The 18,920-nt window shown below is 49.6% G+C and overlaps 1 protein-coding gene across 1 annotated transcript in view; it reads left to right on the forward strand.

Moving 5' to 3' along the window:
* Positions 1-18,920, forward strand: part of LOC140408472 (short transient receptor potential channel 3-like) — a 234,142-nt gene that overhangs the window by 35,776 nt on the left and 179,446 nt on the right. Inside the window, exon 2 of the mRNA XM_072495720.1 lies at positions 14,431-15,208. Within this exon, the coding sequence (XP_072351821.1) occupies positions 14,431-15,208 (778 nt within the window). The remainder of the gene's footprint in view (positions 1-14,430; positions 15,209-18,920) is intronic.

The raw sequence follows: 18,920 nt of genomic DNA on the forward strand, positions 1-18,920 counted from the left end.
TGAATCTACTCAAAAAACGCATCATTGCAATGGTATATCCACATCGTAGAGCTTGTTTTATGGCATAAAATTCCCAGGAAATTATCAAGTAAGTGACTTTCACCACTACTTGCACCAAATCATAGTTTCCTGGAACTCTGTGTGCCCCTCTGCTGTTTCTCTCTCTAAAACCTTGAGCAGTTAATCTTTAAAGCACCACCTCCTTTAAAATCAATGGTGATCACGAATTTACAAAAGTAGAGGAACTGTAACCTCTGCTACCAGTTAGTTGGTTAATCGACAGTGCTGGAAGACGTTTGAATATCAATATCTATTGCTATTTCATCTTCCTTTTAAATTCTACTGTATTTCTTTAGTAGCAGTACATGTTATAGAGATGGAAACAGATTTTCCTGTCCAAGTTCACAAAATACGTGAAGTAAAGCATCAAACCAGGAGTGGCAGAAAATGAATTTCAATACAAGAAAGAGCAAAAAAAAAGAAATGGAAGGGGAATGAAAGAAAAAAGTGCCCAAACAAAGTAATTTCAATTTTGCTGCCTGAGCTTCAATGTTTTCTGTTGCTAATTATGTGTATGAATCCTAAACACTTATATATTATGATCCCTTTAGAGGTGGATAACTTATAAAAAGCAATTTAAATTCTCAGTGACTGACTTGAACGATCACATGACAAAAAATAAATAAATCACATTTTAAGGCTTTTACTGTAACAAACACACTAAAAGCAACCTCGACTAAACAATACTTAGTAGGCAACTAATTCACTAAACTACAGAAAAGGCACCCTTTGACTTCCTAACATGACTGAAAACCCCATGCCACATTTATATGTTATGTCACACTCTCCGCAATGTTGTAGCCTTTGCAGGAACCACTCAGAAATTAACCGCAACTTCTAATAGACTTGTTTCACTGAGTCGTAATGCCCAGTGTCCATCCCTGTCTTTGGCGAATCCCAAAACTCACTTCCAATAGCAAGGTCCACTCCAGCAACTCCTTCCCCACACCCACATAGAACGAATTGTTCAGTGTCCTTAATTTACTCTTCAATACTACTACCTTTCTGGCTACAGAAAGCAGTCTTTTCTTCTGCTGTTCACAGTAGTTGCTGTTTTGCTGTTCCTTTCTCAGGGGCTTTCTCTCTGAACACGTGCTGGGATTCTACTCTCCCCCCTGCTAAAATCGGGATTCGCGATCAGGCGGAGGTTAGTGTGTGGGCCCAAAATTGGGATTACGCCAGGCATTAGACTCATTGCAAGTCTCCAGTCCCGTCCCGCCGGACATCACGGGCTTCCCATCCTGCGACAGCGGGAACATGCAAACAACAAACTAGCACTCATTTGATTGCAATTAATGGCTGATAGACAGATGCAGCATCCACCCAGAATATTCTGTCCCATCCCCACCAGCCATGAGTCATACTGGCGTGATTTGGTGAAAGGATTTTAAAACGTGATCCTGGCGCCATGGCCTTGGAGGAAGAATAAGGAGGTAAGTGCCTTTCTGATTTTTTCAAGCTTTCTGAGGGGTGCGTGTGATATTGGAAACTGATTTGGTGGCAGGGGTGTGGACTCGGCGGATGGGGTTTCCCCTGGGAATTGGGGTGCCGTGGTGGAACATCCTAGTGCTGCTGTGAAAGACTAGGAACTCACTCCTTAGATGTTAGTTTTGGGCTCCTGATCATTTAAAATTTTGAATGCTGTCAGTTTCCTTGAAATGCTCTGAGGTCTCCTGATCAAGTAGATTTCCATATACCCGCCCATCTGGAAACCCTCATGTATCAACATTCTAATCAAAAAGATGGCATGGGGCAGCACGGCGGTGCAGTGGTTATCACTGGTGCCTCACGACGCACAAGTCCCAGGTTCGACCCCGCCTCTGGGTCACGGTCCATGTGGAGTTTGCACATTCTCCCCGTGTCTGCGTGGGTTTCGCCCCCACAACCCAAAGATGTGCAGGGTAGGTGGATTGGCCACGCTAAATTGCCCCTTAATTGGAAAAAATGAATTGGGTACTCTAAATTTATTTTGAAAAAAGGTGGGCATGGCCAAGATGAATCACAGGACCACCAGCTGTTGGGACATCTCGTTGGGCTCCTTAGATGCACAGCTCCAGAGCAGATAAAACAGGGGATTAGCAGAGTTTATGCCACACAAATGACACATGCACTTGTGTGAGGATAGAGGGTTTTCACATCAAGGGGAAGGTGCAAGTCACTGATGGGGACAGGGCTGCAGTGTCAAGTACATGATCTAGAAGGCATGGATGGGGGTGGGGTGGGGTTTTGGAGAATGTCATCGGGGCTGCAAGTTAATGTTGAAGTGCCATGAGGTTCGGTGGCTTGCCCTGCTGGTGGGACTGTTGCCACTTGTCTGGAAGGAGGCGGCGTGATGTTCAATGCCAATCATCCATCAGCCATCCTTCCTCGCCTCTGCGAGAACTTGTACCCTCCTACAATTCTGCAAGTCTAGAGCCTCATCTTGTCTGTCCATCATTGATGACACTCTAGTTATAGGCCAGGCTCAATATCCATGCATGACAGTGGAGAAGAGACAGTCATAGGCCAGGTATGAGCCTCATACCCATAGGACCCCACTGGTGTGTCCACTGTCAACATACCAGCAGGCTTACCATCACTCAGGAACTGAAGGGAGAAGTCACATGGACATACATAGGGGAGGTGGGGCAGTGTAATTGAACATGCAAGATTCCAATCATGGCCAACAGCTCATTAACGCTGTGCTGGGTGGGGAATGGTGAGGGTAGCTCAGCAGTCATACTCAGGATTACCATGGGATTTGAGGGGATTGGATGGTCAAGTGAATTGCTGTCTCTCTGTCTCTATTTCTCACCCTGACTCTCCTGCCCCATCAACCTCCCCACCTACCCACCCACAGATATGGAATTCAGAACACAGCCAGCAATCCTAGCTGTGTACCTGGCCATTACTGCCATCGCAGTTGCACCATGGTGAGGGCATCAGGCAAAACTCTGCTTGACAGGAGCCTGCCCCTGAACAGCTGGGGCCAGCCAGTGAGGCTCAAGTGCAGTTCGTCCATCTGGATTAGGAGGGGGAATGAAGGCGGTGCCATATCAGGCCCCATGTCCATCATCAGCGTTGGTCCTTCGAGGAGCTGCCGGAAACACCCTAACAATGATGATTCTGCCTAACTAAGGAGACTGTGTGGTACCTGTACCGGGTGGTGGTGGACTTGGCACCACAACAAGTAGGAAGAGGGCACATGTTCATAGTAGCTGTCAAGTTAACGGCTGCCCTCAACTTTTATAACTTTGGGTCCCTCCAGGGCTTGATTGGGGATCTCTGCGGGATATTACAAACGTTCACACAGGAGTGCATCCGTGATGTTCTGGATGTCCTATGCGCCCAGGCATCATACTACATCACTTTCAACCTGTACCAGGTCCACCAGGATGCCAGGGCGGCAGAATTTGCTGTCATCACTGGCATGCCCCAGATCCAAGGGGAAATTGATAGCATTCATGTCACTCTCACTGGATTGACAGTGGGTGCCCTTCGTCAATAGGAATGGGTTCCACTTGGCAGCACAGTGGCACAGTGGGTTAGCCCTGTTGCCTCACGGCGCCGAGATCCCAGGTTCGAATCCCGGCTCTGGGTCACAGTCCATGTGGAGTTTGCACATTCTCCCCGTGTTTGCGTGGGTTTCGCCCCCACAACCCAAAGCTGTGCAGGCTAGGTGGATTGGCCACACTGAATTGCCCCTTGATTGGAAAAAATGAATTGGGTACTCTAAATTCATTGAAAAAATAAAGAAAAAATAAATAAATAAATAAATAAAAAGGAATGGGTTCCACTCCCTGAATGCACAGTTGGTGTGTCATCACCAGCTGCACATTATGCACTTATGTGTACGCTACCCAGGCAGCGTGCCCGACGTATACATCCTGGGACACTCTGAGTTTCCCGGAGCCTTGGAGGCCCTCCCTCGGGTGAGAGGTTGGCTAGTAGTTGACAAGGCCTCCTGGCTTAGGTCATGGCTGGTGTCACCAGTGCGGGAGTTGCAGACTGAGATGGAGACCAGGTACAATGAAGCAATCTCAGCAAAAAGGAGCATTGTCGAGTGGTGAATCGGGCTGCTGAAGATGCACTTCTGCTGCCAGGACCACTTTGGCAGCGATCTCCAGTACAGCCCCCTGAGGGCCTCGTGCATTGTAGTGGCCTGCTGCGTGCTGCACAACCTATTGCAGCCGCGGGGTGACATACTGGGGTGGGGAGGAGGAACGTCAGGCCTCATCGGATGAGGAGGACCATGTGGGCGTCCAGGAGGAGCCTGTGGAGAACCCAGAGCTGCTTCAGCGGGCGGGGACAGGGCTATACAGGGCCGTCGAACCAGGGAGAACCTCATCAACTCACACTTCACCGACTAGGCGGCCAATAGTCCAGCAGCTCCATTCGTCATCTCATCCCACTTGTCCTCAAGCCCTTCTGTCCCACAACTCTTTTCCCCCTGTGGTAGTACCAGGTATTGCAGTACCTGAGAGGCTAATGACCATTGGTTAGACCCAGGAGTCTACCATTGGCTGTATTACATAGCTCCGCCCTGAAGGCGGAGGATAAGAGATGGTGCCGTCCCAGCAGCCTTCACTTTCTGTACCGAAGCTGCTGGGGGACAGGTTCTAGCAGAATAAAGCCTTCAGTTATGAAATCACTTCGTCTTGAGTGTAATTGATTGCACATCAATTTAATCTGCTAGACTTAAGCTGGAAGGATGGATCTCCGAATCAAACCGGAGTGCCTTCAACTCAGCCCCCACGCGGAGAATTCAGCTGCAATTTTTAAACACTGGCTGGCGTGCTTTAAAGTCTACCTCGAGACGGCCGGAGGCACCCCCACAGAGGGACAGAAAATGCATCTCCTCCGCTCAAGGATCAGCCCTGGGATCTACCCCCTTATCGAGGAGGCGGCGAACTATGATGCCGTGATCGAACTGCTAGAAGGACATTATATCCGCCCTGTAAATCAGGTCCACGCTCGTCACCTGCTTTCGACTAGACGGCAAAGCCCTGAAGAATCGTTGGAAGATTTCTACCGGGCGCTACTGGTGCTGGGCCGAAACTGTGGCTGCCCGCAAGTTTCGGGGAGTGAGCACACGGAACTTTTAATCAGGGATGCTTTCGTAGCAGGTATGAGCTTCCCAGATATCCGCTGAAGACTCCTAGAAAGGGACACTCTCGGACTTAGAGAGGCACGGGCCCTGGCAGGGTCCATGGACGTTGCCTACAGAAACGCGCATTCCTATGCGCCCACTCCGTGTGGCGGCCCCCTGGGCAGCGTGGCACCCCGCAGCGGCAGCCCCACAGACTTTCCCCCTGACCCCGCAGGCCTGCGCTACGAGACGGCCCGCTAACGCCGCCGGGCCCCGCTGTTTCTTCTGCGGGCAGGCGAATCATCAATCATCCCTGTCCGCGCTGCCCGGTCTGCACCGTCACCTGCAAAGGGTGCGGCAAGAAGGGCCACTTTGTGGGGGTCTGCCAGGCCCGCGCCGTGGCCACGGTCTCCAGCGACTATGGACCGCCACGGCAACCCCCCTTCAGGCTCCGACCGGCCAGCGCTCACCGCCAACCCCCTATCCTAGGGCCACGTGCGACCCATGGGCGCGGCCATCTTGCCCCCCGGACACCTCGCTGGACGGGTAGTTGCCGCCATTTTGTCTATCGCCGCCACCATCTTGTTCATCCCCGGACACCATGTGCTACCCATGGGTGACGCCATCTTGGATGGGGCCCAAGGCCCCCAGCACAGCCAACTACACGCTGCCCGATCAGAACTCGCAATTGCTTCATCTGGCCTCGGTGACACTGGACCAAAGTCGACCCCGGACACTCGTAACAGCTACAACGACGGTCTTCATCAACGGCCACGAGACGTCTTGCCTGATTGACTCTGGGAGCATGGAAAGCTTTGTTCACGCTGACACGGTAAGGCGCTGTTCACTTGTAACCCACCCTGTAAATCAAAGGATCTCCCTGGCCTCCGGGTCACACTCGGTGGAGATAAAGGGGTTCTGCCTAGCGAACCTCACTGTCCAAGGCAGGAAATTCGACAATTTCCGCCTGTATGTCCTGCCGCACCTCTGCGCGGTACCCTCCTGGGGCTGGACCTCCAATGCCATTTGCAAAGCCTGACCTTTAAATTCGGCGGCCCTATACCTCCCCCTACTGTCTGCAGCCTCGCGACCCTTAAGGTCGACCCGCCATCCCTCACCCCGGATTGCGAACCTCACCCCGGATTGCAAACCCGTCGCCACCAGGAGCAGGCGGTACAGTGCCCAGGACCGGACCTTCATCAGGTCAGAGGTCCAAAGGCTGCTGGGGGAAGGGGTCATCGAAGCGAGCAACAGTCCCTGGAGAGCTCAAGTAGTGGTGGTAAAGACCAGGGAAAAGCATAGGATGGTCATTGACTACAGCCAGACCATCAACAGGTTTACGCAGCTGGACGCGTACCCTCTCCCCTGAATAGCCGACCTGGTAAACAGGATCGCACAATACAAGGTCTTCTGCACGGTGGATCTCAAGTCCCCCTACCAGCTACCCCTCCGTAATAGTGACCGCAAGTACACTGCCTTCGAAGCAGATGGGCGGCTCTATCAATTTTTAAGAGTTTCCTTTGGTGTCACTAATGGGGTCTCGGCCTTCCAGCGAGAGATGGACCGAATGGTTGACCGATACGGCTTACGCGCAACGTTCCCGTATCTGGATAACGTCACCATCTGCGGCCATGACCAGCAGGACCACGACACCTACCTCCGCAAATTTCGACCGCGAAAATCCTTAATCTGACATACAATAAGGATAAATGCGTGTTCCGCACCGACCGTCTAGCCATTCTAGGCTACGTAGTGTGAAGTGGAGTTATAGGCCCCGACCCTGAACGCATGCGCCCCTTATGGAGTTCCCCCTCCCTCACTGCCCCAAGGCCCTGAAGCGCTGCCTCGGGTTCTTCAGCTATTATGCACAGTGGGTCCCCAACTACGCAGACAAAGCCCGACCCCTAATCCAGTCCACAACCTTCCCCCTGTCGACGGAGGCTCGCTAGGCCTTCAGCCGCATAAAAGCAGACATTGCAAAGGCCACGATGCGCGCCATCGATGAGTCCCTCCCCTTCTCAGGTCGAGAGCGATGCGTCCGACGTAGCTCTGGCAGCCACCCTCAACCAAGCGGGCAGGCCCGTGGCTTTCTTCTCCCGTACCCTCCATGCTTCCGGAATTCACCATTCCTCAGTCGAAAAAGAGGCACAAGCCATATTAGAAGCTGTGAGACATTGGAGGCATTACCTGGCCGGCAGGAGATTCACTCTCCTCTCGGACCAACGGTCGGTTGCCTTCATGTTCGACATTGCACAGCGGGGCAAGATTAAAAACGACAAGATCTTGCGGTGGAGGATAGAACTCTCCAACTTCAACTACGAGATTGTGTACCGTCCGGGGAAGCTAAACAAGCCTCCTGATGCCCTGTCCCACGGCACTTGTGTCACTGCACATGTGGACCGCCTCCGATCCTTCCACGAGGACCTCTGCCACCCGGGGGTCACTCGCTTTTTCCATTTTGTCAAGACCCGCATCCTGCCCTACTCCATCGAGGAGGTCAGGTCAGTCACCAGGGACTGCCAAATCTGTGCAGAGTGCAAACCGCACTTCTACAGGCCAGAGAGGGTGCACCTGATAAAGGCTTCCCGTCCCTTTGAACGCCTCAGCATGGATTTCAAAGGCCCCCTCCCCTCCACCGACCGCAACACGTATTTCCTGAACATGATTGACGAGTACTCCCGGTTCCCTTTCGCCATCCCCTGCCCAGACATGACCACAACCACCGTCATCAAGGCCCTCCAGGGTATCTTTACACTGTTCGGTTTCCCCGCGTACATACATAGTGATAGGGGGTCCTCCTTTATGAGCGACGAACTGCATCAATTCCTGCTCAGCAAGGGCATCGCCTCGAGCAGGACGACCAGTTACAACCCCCGGGGAAACGGGCAGGTAGAGAGGGAGAACGGAACTGTCTGGAAGACTGTTCTACTGGCCCTACGGTCCAGGGATCTCCCAGTCTCCCGCTGGCAAGAAGTCCTCCCGATGGCCCTCCACGCCATCCGGTCGCTGCTCTGTACAACCACAAATCAGACACTCCATGAACGTCTCCTTGTTTTCCCCAGGAAGTCCTCCTTCGGGACCTCGCTCCCAACCTGGCTAGCGACACCCGGACCCATCCTGCTTCGGAAGCACCTGCGGGCGCACAAGTCGGACCCGTTGGTCGAGAGGGTCCACCTGCTGCCCTAACAGCGCTGCCTAGGGGTGACGAAGCTGCCAGGGAGGACGAAACCACACTCCCGGAGTCGCAACTACCAGGACCCCCACCAGAATCACCACCGAAGCCCAGATGATCCAGAAGGATGCCCAGGCCACCCGATCGACTGATTGCTTCGCTGTGACTCTAACTGTGAACTTTGTAAATATCCTCGACAGCACGGTACCTCCATGCCTGGTCATACCATGTTAAAGGCGATTGTTACCACTGACCACCACCCCCGCCGGACTCTTTTTTAACAGGGGGTGAATGTGGTAGTACCAGGTATTGCGGTACCTGAGAGGCTGATGACCATTGGTTACACCCAGGAGTCTACCATTGGCTGTATTATGTAGCTCCGCCCTGAAGGCGGAGTATAAGAGATGGTGCCGTCCCAGCAGCCTTCACTTTCTGTATCGAAGCTGCTGGGGAACAGGTTCTGGTAGATTAAAGCCTTCAGTTATGAAATCACTTTGTCTTGAGTGTAATTGATTGTGCATCACCCCCACCTGCCCCTTAACCTTTCACCCCACCTTCCCGTCACCCTTTCACTCCACCTGTCCCTTACCCTTTCACCGCACTTTCACGTCTCCGTGTGATCCCTCGTTCCATTTAACCTTGTTCCCCCCACCCCAAAAGGCCATTTCACCATCACACCAGGGTGTTGGGCCTGGGTCGGCAGTATCAGTGGGCCTTGCCTGCAGGATGGAGATTGACGACGACTTACTATGAGATGAACTCTAGCGTTCCTTATTGAGAAAGTCTGCCTCCTGCCTTTTAGATAATATACTATTGTCCACCTGGATGATCCCTGCTTGTTCGATGAGGACTCCCTTTCTCTCGCCCTAACCCAAAATCCAGCCCCAGCCCAACCCTCCCACCAGTGGAGAAACAGTGAGTGGCAGCTTGGACTGGCAGTGCAAGTGTGTTTAATAATTAGTTAGTGTCTCCTTCCCCTGGCTAATTATGTGCAACTACATCTGTGCCAATTTAGGTGTTGTTGAACTTTCTGCGCTCCTGTGGCCTGCTGCTCCTGCTAGGTGTTCCTTCAGATAGCTCAACAGGAGTAGAGGCGGTCTGCTGCTTGTCTCGCCCTCTGGCCTGTGATGCCCTGGGCAGGCATCCTCTAGAGTGCCTGGACCTGGATGGACCCGACTGACTTTCTGCTCACCCTGCTCACCCTGTTCTGCTGCTGCCCATCAGATGCGCCAGTGTCAGGGGGGGAGGGATTCAGAAGGGCTGGAGTGTTCCAGCCTGGCGGAAGCCCCAGGATGGGCCCCATCACTTCCTCCTCCCTTGGGCTGCTCGTTGGCCCAGGCTACTATTCCATGGGATGGAGGGACAGCTGGAATGGACTCAATGTCAGCTGGCGCTACCAGTCCTGGAGGCTTGCCATCGTCTGAACCATGGTGTTGATGCCCTCGGCCATGATGCTCTGTGACTGGGACATGATCCTCAGTGAGTGAGCCATGTCCCTCATTACCTCGGACATGTCCCTCTGTGACTGCATCATGTCCCTCAGTGTATCTCATCATGCCCCTATCCATTGCTCAATTTTATCTTGAATTAAAAGAGACAGTTTAAAAGGTAACCAGTTTATGAAACCTCACATACAAATATTCACCATAAAGATACAGCTCATATTTAGGTCAGTGTTAGTGTTGCTAGCTTAGATAATTTTAAATTTATTCCTGTTTATAGCTTTTTTCCTGCTGGATATAAATAAATGGAGAAATAGATTAGGTTGATGTTCCTTCAGAAATCAACAAGCAATTTTAATTTTTAATTATCTACTCCTGATTTGCTGTTTGCTGTCGCATATTGTGAATGTTTTCTAGAAAATTGTTTTGCATATTAACCACTGCAGGATTAAGAAGCACAACAATCTAACTTAGGCCATTCACTGCCAAATGGCAGTCCATTAAAGGCCATTGTAGAATAGAGCTTTATTGTCCAAGCAAAAGCGGAAATTTGTCTTTGGCTTCACTTCCAGTAGAACAGATAATCATATAGTCATTAGTTAAAAACAGTAAACATTTCATGCATACCCACATTCAGACATTTTTGCATATGTAACATACATCCATACCATACAAACATACCACAGTGCACTCTGCCATTAAGGGTGCAATGTACCGGCCGCGTCGCGCCCAACCGGGAGTGCGATATGGCCAGTAGATGCCGGGTGAGGCCCCCTGAAGGCTTCCAGCTGGCACTACGCCTCGTGGGATCAACCCAAGTCCCATAAGGCAACACAACCAAACTCCCGCCCACAATGGACTCGCTTAAGTAGGTTTTAAACCTACTAAGGCCTACTCACCCGAGATCTAGTGGCCTCCCCAGGGAATCCACAGCTGGGCACCATTCAGTACTGGTCCACTCAAATGTGGACCAGGCGGAAAGGCACCTGGGGGGGTCACCCGGGCCATCAGAGGCCTGGGTGACCAGGGATAGCGCAGGGAGGTCCACTGGCCCTCCCCTTGGAACGCGGGCACCTTGGAACAGCCTGGCTGGAACCATGGCAATGCATCCTGGCACTACCAAGGTGTCCAGGTGGTACCGCAAAGCCAGCAGGAGCACTCCCAGGGTGCTAGGGCGGCAGTGAAAGGTTTCCCAGGTGCCAGAATGGCACTGCCAAAAATGTCAGGGCCTCAGGTGGGCCATGCACATGAAAGGAGGGTGGAAGAAGGTATGAAGGGTGGGGGTGCACGGCAGGTATGATTGAGCTGCTAGAAGGTTGGTGGGGGGCGGGGGGGTGAGAGTGCGGGTCCTGGAAGGGAGGGGCCCGAAAGGGGGCATGGGAAGTTCTGAAAAGGGTAAATCCCACTCTCAGTGTGGGTTAAACTGGTGAGAAGCTCCCCATATCCCGTAAAAATGACTGAATGTGGTTTGATAGCAGTGGAGAATTCTCCGACAAAACCTGCCACAAATGACACTTAGGGCAGGATTTACCCACCAACCTGCCTCGTGTCTTTTGGCGGCAGAGTCGGCCCACCAGCAGGATCTACTGGTGTTGCCGTTGTCAACGGGATGTCCCATTGACTGCACCCTCATCGCCAGGAAAGCTGTGCACCGGGAATATCTGCTGGCGTAAACATCTGGCAGATGTTTCCCATAGAAACTTTTCCATTAGACCATCCCCTTGGGTGGAATTTTCCAAAAATTGCAGAGTGTTGGGTCAGGCGAGAAAAGCAGGGTGGGATTTACTGACCAAACTGCCACGTGTTTTTCAATGATGGAGGCGGGAAACCCATGCACCAGCATCCAACCGGAATATTCCGCCACCCTGAGCAGGCTGTAGATCGTGCAGCAGTGTAAAACTGCTGGTTTCACAGCTGTCTTTTCTAGCCAGATCAAAAGACATTCTGCAATTTCAAAGTGCTGGAGAGGATCACACAGTCAGCTGGGGGGGTGGGTGGCGGGGGGGGGGGGGGGGGGGGGGGGGACTAAACTCACTGGCAGGGTGCCCCAATCCCCTAGTAAAATTAATAGCCCCCCCCCCCAAACACCCACAGGACATTGTGACCCACGGCAGACAAGGAGAACACCTCCAACCCTACAGTACAGAGGGCCAACCTTCCCCCAACACGCAATAGTTGGGTTGACCCCAGCCCAAACCACGCAGGCATCAGCGTTACCCGTGCCCCCCCCCCCCCTTTCCCCATCTTCGCCGGTATCGGGGCACCCCCCCCATTCTAACTGCCTGTCCACCCACCACCATGCAGGCTGTTGGAGGTGATTAGTTATCAGGTTCACTAGGGAAAAGGAGCATCCTCTGTTCTCTTGTGTGCTTTATGAGCAAATTGTAGCTGAATCAGAACATATCTGGTTATTTCAGGTGAAAAAGAATGCCATTGAGAATTAAAAATTGTTGAAGAATAATGTTAAGGCATAAAAATATTACAGAATGGTATTAGGAGGGGTATTAAGACCAAAATAGATACTGTAAATCATAGAATCTCTATAGTTCAGAAGGAGGCCATTCGGCCCATCAAATCTGACCCCGTAACCCCACCTAACCTTTTGGACACTAAGGGTAATTTAGCATGGCCAATCCACCTAACCTACACATCTTTGGACTGTGGGCGGAAACCGGAGCACCCACAGGAAACTTCTATGTAAATTCTATGTCTATGAAACCCATGCAGACATGGGGAGAATGTGCAAACTCCACACAGACAGTGACCCAAGGCTGGAATTGAACCAGGTCCCTGGTGCTGTGAAGAAACACTGCTTACCACCGTGCTACCGCGCCTAGGAATCTAGTTGTACCGCACCCAGTTTTCAGATGCTAAATGGCCTCCTAAGCTTCAAAAATAATGAGCAGGAAATGCATATCATTATGAACTGGGAATTTGCCACCCTATCCCCGTAACTCCACCATATTGGTGAAGCTCAAATATAGTCACTTACCTGAAGACCATTGTTGGCATTGCAGAAACCCGATCTTCCTTTCCGCTTTACCATTGAATGGCCTGCAAGAGCTACAATACACTGGCTAGCTGGTAATAAGGCATGAGGCCCAATTTTGTATTGTCATGTGATGCAAAGAACTAATTCATTTCAGCACAAACAAGATTGCTACTAAAGTAAGGCCATTACTTATTTAGATGTAACATATATATATTCCAGAATAATAAAACAATCTCACATAATTATAACTGAAGTTGCTTCGCACCAACTTTAATTACCCGAAGACCTTCAGATGAAAAGACCTTACATAATTAGTAAAGTGAACTCAAATATATTTACCCAATCTAGAGCAATGGACAGCAATAGGAACTCCCCATCTCCCATGAAGTACCATGTTAAACTTTGCCATGCTCTGTAAGTGCAAGTTGTTCTTAGTGCGCTGGAAGAAAACACCTGACTAGAATCAAAGAATCATACAGCACAGAAAGAGGCATTCAGCCCATCTTTCCCATGCTAGCTCTTTCACAGAGCAATCTGATAAATCCCACTTCACTGCCCTTTCCCCATAACACTACATACTTTTAGGTATATATCCAGCTCCCTTTGAAAGTTCTGATTGAATCTGCTTGCGCCACCCTTTTGAGACTCTCAATTCCAGATCATAAAGACTAACTGTATAAAAGATGCTCCCTCTTTTTGCCTGGCTTTGTCAATTATTGTCAATTTGAGTTCTCCAGTTACTGGCCCACCTGTCAGATGGATTAAACTTCTCCCATCCACTCTTATATCTCCAGAAATAGTGGGCGGCATTCTCTGAAATGGAGGCAGAGTGTTTGCGCCGTCGTGAACGCCGTCGAGGTTCACGACGGCGCGAAACGGCCCCTATCCCGACCGATTCAGGGCCCGATAATGAGCTAGGAGCGGCGCCGCGTAATTTACACGCGCCAGGCCGTGCCGCCGCATAAAGGCGGCGCCGCATACATGACGCGGCCGGCGGCGCATAACTGGCGCTACCCGCGCATGCGCGTGGTTGCCGTCCTCTCCGAGTCCGCCCCGCAAGAAGATGTCAGACGGATCTTGCGGGGCTGCGGAAGAAAGGAGGTCCTCCTTCAGAGAGGCCGGCCCGACGATCGGTGGGCACCGATCGCGGGCCAGACCCCATTTGAGGCCCCCCTGGTGCAGGATCCCCCCTCCCCCCCCTGCAGGCCGCTCCCCCAGCGTTCCCGAGCTGTTCCCGCCGGCAGCGACCAGGTGTGGACGGCGCCGGGGGGGAACCCGCCATTTTGGGCAGGCCGCTCGGTCCATCTGGGCCTGAGAATAGCAGGGGTGCTGGAGAATCGCCATTTTGGGTCTCGGGCGGTTCTCCAGCTTGCGCCGCGCGGAACTCGACAGGGCCGTTCCCGCCGCTTGGGAGAATCGCGGGAGGGCGTCAGACCGGCGTCGCGGGAAAATTTGGCGACCCAGGCGATTCTCCCAACCGGCACGGGAGCGGAGAATCGCGCCCAGTTTCTTTCGACTTCATTAAAGTAAACAGCATAAGAAAACCATCATTACTACCAGCATACCAGCAAAAGTAGGCTTTAGTTGGGTCCTTGGGAAAAGTTAAAAACTAATATAAATTTATTTCAGTAGCTCTGAATGTGATGACTGCAGAAATGTTTCACCTCTCACCTTAGTTTACTGTGCTCTCTCTCAGGCAAAGTATAAGTAACGCATCTGCAATGCAGCGGAGAATGACAGTGCTGCGGGAGAAGGGAAGGAGACAAGCCATCCGTGGTCCAGCATTCATGTTCAATGATAAGGGCACAAGCCTAACTCCAGAAGAGGAACGTTTTTTGGATGCAGCTGAATATGGCAACATACCTGTTGTTCGGAGAATGCTGGAGGAGAGCAAGTCGCTGAATGTTAATTGTGTTGATTACATGGGCCAGAATGCCCTTCAGCTAGCGGTTGGAAATGAACATTTGGAAGTCACGGAGCTCCTTCTAAAGAGGGATAATTTGGCTCGAATCGGAGATGCATTATTACTTGCTATCAGTAAGGGGTATATACGAATTGTGGAAGCAATTTTGAATCACTCTGGATTTGAGCCCAGTAATCGCCTGACCCTTAGCCCATGTGAACAAGAGATGCAAGATGATGATTTTTATGCCTACGATGAAGATGGCACCAGATTTTCTCCAGATATCACCCCTATCATTCTGGCTGCCCACTGCCAGAAATATGAGGTGGTGCACATGCTGTTGATGAAAGGGGCACGGATTGAGAAACCTCACGACTATTTCTGTAAATGCAATGAATGTGCGGAGAAACAAAAGCACGATTCATTTAGTCATTCCAGATCAAGGATCAATGCGTACAAAGGATTAGCAAGCCCTGCCTATTTGTCTTTGTCTAGTGAGGATCCAGTACATACTGCGCTGGAACTTAGTAACGAACTTGCCAAGTTGGCAAATATTGAAAAAGAATTCAAGGTAAATTTAATGAGTTCTTAAATGTATATCCAAACATATAATTTCCTTCCGTTTTATAAAAACTGCATAGATTAAATGAGAGACCGTGAATCTTGCGCAAATTAACCTGTAACCTACCATCTTGAGATCTTGGAAAATTACAGATCCCTGGGACAACTTTCCTGATCTGTCACCCCATGCATTGTGGTGCTAAAACATAAGTCTCTCACATACTGACATTGTTAATAAAAAGTGATTTTGTGCAGAAATCAACACAAAAGTGACAGCCAAACTGGGATGTCAGGTCGTGATTTAAACACAGCCACATACAAAATATATCTAGTGCTAAAACGCCCCACAAGGACGTCAAATCAAACCAGCTTTACCTTACATCAACTGCAGTATAATCGGAGCCTAATATTAAGTTGCACTTGTAAAGTCGCCCATGTGGCCAAGGACTGCCTTGGAACTTATGCAGAACGTATCCTAAACTAAGAAAATTATGTATAGCTTGAGTCTAAATTGGGAGAAATTCTTTGAAATCTGCCCTGTTCATAATGTACTTTAGCAACTACACACAACAGTAGTTAAATCGCACCACCTAGTCAGCGCTATTGGGCACCAATAATACAAACCAGTATCACCGTCACAACCTGGATTCTACCATCATGGTGGTTCAGAACCCAGCCAATCAGTAAAATGCATTCATTACAACAATCTACCTGCCAACTAAGACCAATGACTATATGACAATGAAAATGGCTATATTGCGTATTAATTTGCAGTAACCAAAACACAGAGAAATAACAAAAGTTTTGGATAGAATATTATTACTTTTATGAGGGATGTACACAAACCCTGCACTTTCAATACATTGAAAATGAGTAGTGAGCAGATCTCTGCAATTTGTCCAAGCAATCAAGCCAGAACTGCTTCCTAGCTGATCTTATTATGGTCCAGGTATGTGCACAGAGCACAGTCTAAACATGGGAGTTTTGGTTGTGCAACACAACTTACATTTGACTTTGTGCAACCGTGTAAAGCAAATGAAGAACAAAATCAAACTTTTTATTGATGTCAAATCTATCCGAGTAAATAGTGGTATCAATATGATTGCAGCATAACATTGCAGTATTTATTTTATTTAGAGAGTGCAAAGTTCCTAAACCAAGCAGTTCCTTCTGGTCCTGCTGTATTGAGCGTGGATAGACCTCTGCTGTGGATTGGACATTCTTCTATGGTGTCATGCATAATTTACTTTCTCCCACAGGTACATAGGGGGCTGGCACTAATGCCCCATCTGTGGCTTTTGTCCTGAACCTGTTAAAGGTGGGCCACTCTTTCCTTGGAAGGCTGAAACCAAGCAGCTGTTGGGTTGGTTGGAGACAGGTTTGGCATGTCCAATGATTCCCATTCATTTGTCCAGGAGAATTTGCGTTGAAGTGCTGTGAGGGAGGGTTTTTCCAGATCAGCCTTCTTGATGGGAGCCATGCATTGGGTGGGCTGAATAGATCAGCATGGAGTGGCAGGTGGGGGACATTGCAAACTTTTCCTATCATTTTGTGGGGTTTTGCAAGTTGGTGGATATGTGGAGAAGTGATGTTTGCCAGGATAGGGAGCCAAGGGAGTGGTATTGAGAGTAGTGTTCCAGTAATGATATGCATGGTAGCATTCAGCTGGGTGTAAACTCTGTGTGTGTGTGTGTGATGATGAACTTGATAAAAGAGGGTTGCAGTGTTTTGTAATTTTGTACTGATTGTGAGAGAGCGAGTGCTGAGGTTCGGAGGGTGGTGGTAGCACGTTGAGCCGGCTAGTTTGGCAATCAGGTTGACCTTGGCTGCAGTTGTTTTTAGATGTTCCCGGAAGGTCATTGTCCTATCTAAGGTCACTCCGAGGTATGTTGGAGTTGGGTGGTGCTTTAGCTTGTAGCCATTCATTGGGATGTTAAGCTCTTTATTGGGTTATGTTCTTGGTTGTTGCTGCAAAGAGAAAGAATCAGAGGTGGCACATGTAGAGTTCATATAACATAGTACAAGGGGTTTATTTACAAGATGCTGCTCAAACAGGGTACAATGGTGAACTCCACAAAACCCGCAAAACGCTCTGAAAACATCATTGTATAACACATGCCATGACACCAGCCAATGGTGTCACTCTGATACATCCCTCCCCTCTCTCTTTACTTGTTTAGTGTCTCTGCCATTTTTACTTCATCAAACACATTCACAGAAACCCAACACATTATGCCATAACTATCATTGTTATGTTACGCATACAAATATACATTAGTAAGACAGTCCCTTGGCTGGATGTCTGCCTGGTTTTGGCAGAACTCAACGTTCATGAACTTGGCTATTGGGAGTGTCTTCCTGTAAACAGGGTGGTGTTATATGTGGCGAACCCAACTCAGAAGCTGTCTCTGGTTGTGCGAACGATTCTGTTGTAACAGATTCTGTAATTTCAACAGTTGTAGTCCTCAAGTCTGGCATGTCCCTGTCCATACTCTCTGTGGTTAAACATTTGGTATAGATTCTGTACTCTCACTACTCTCTCTACTACAATAATTGGTCAGATCAGCTTGCACAATGTATGATATCAGACCCATTTCGGCTAATGCAATTGCTGGAGTTCATTTTACGCCCGAGGTGTAATTTCTTGCAAGAACACGCTCCCCATGGTCAAAGACTCTGCTTTTTAAATGTTGTTCCCTTCTAGCCACTTGCGTGTGATGTTGGTGCCTGACTATCTCTGAAGTTGAAGAGGGAGTCAAAAGGTTGAATTGTGTATGTAGTTTCCTTTTGCACTTCAGTATAGCCTGTGAGCTTTGTGTTGTTGAATGAGCAATGTTTCTATATACCATTGAAAAACTATTGACAAGTTTAGGAAGGGAGCCTTTATCCCGTGAAACCTTCACTGCATGTTTCAGTGATTGTACAAAGCATTTGGCGAAACTGTTGTCAGCTGGATGGTGAGGTGCAGATTTTATATGCCGGATGCCACACCCCTTAGGTAGTCCTCAAATTTGGATGAATTGAACCGAATACCGTTATCACTCACAAGTTATTCAGATCACCTGAATCTTGCCTTTCTATGGCCTCTTCCATAGTTGTCAATTTCATGATGGCAATTCAAATGTGCGTCAACCATAACCAAAAATGTGTATCCTTCGACTGGTCCTGCATAATCAACATGGATTCTTTGCCATGGCCTAGTATTCCCATGGATGCAAAGGTTGTAGTGGAGATACATTTCTCAACACAGGATTGGCAGAAGCCTACCTTCTCCTCTATATGAGCATCCAACCTGGACCACCAGAAGTGGTCTCGCCAACTCCTTCATTCTAACTACATCAGGAAGGCCCTTGTGTAGCTGTTCCAGGATTCTACTTTGTAGGCAAGATGGAATTATTACTCTAATAAGACCATAAGACATAGGAGCGGAAGTAAGGCCATTCGGCCCATCGAGTCCACTCCACCATTCAATCATGGCTGATTTCAACTCCATTTACCCGCTCTCTCCATAGCCCTTAATTCCTCGAGAAATCAAGAATTTATCAACTTCTGTCTTAAAGACACTCAACGTCCCGGCCTCCACCGCCCTCTGTGGCAATGAATTCCACAGACCCCACTCTCTGGCTGAAGAAATTTCTCCTCATCTCTGTTCTAAAGTGACTCCCTTTTATTCTAAGGCTGTGCCCCTGGGTCCTAGTCTCCCCTGCTAATGGAAACAACTT

The sequence above is a fragment of the Scyliorhinus torazame genome, chromosome 3, assembly GCF_047496885.1.
Source record: "Scyliorhinus torazame isolate Kashiwa2021f chromosome 3, sScyTor2.1, whole genome shotgun sequence".
In the NCBI taxonomy this organism is placed as follows: Eukaryota; Metazoa; Chordata; class Chondrichthyes; order Carcharhiniformes; family Scyliorhinidae; genus Scyliorhinus; species Scyliorhinus torazame.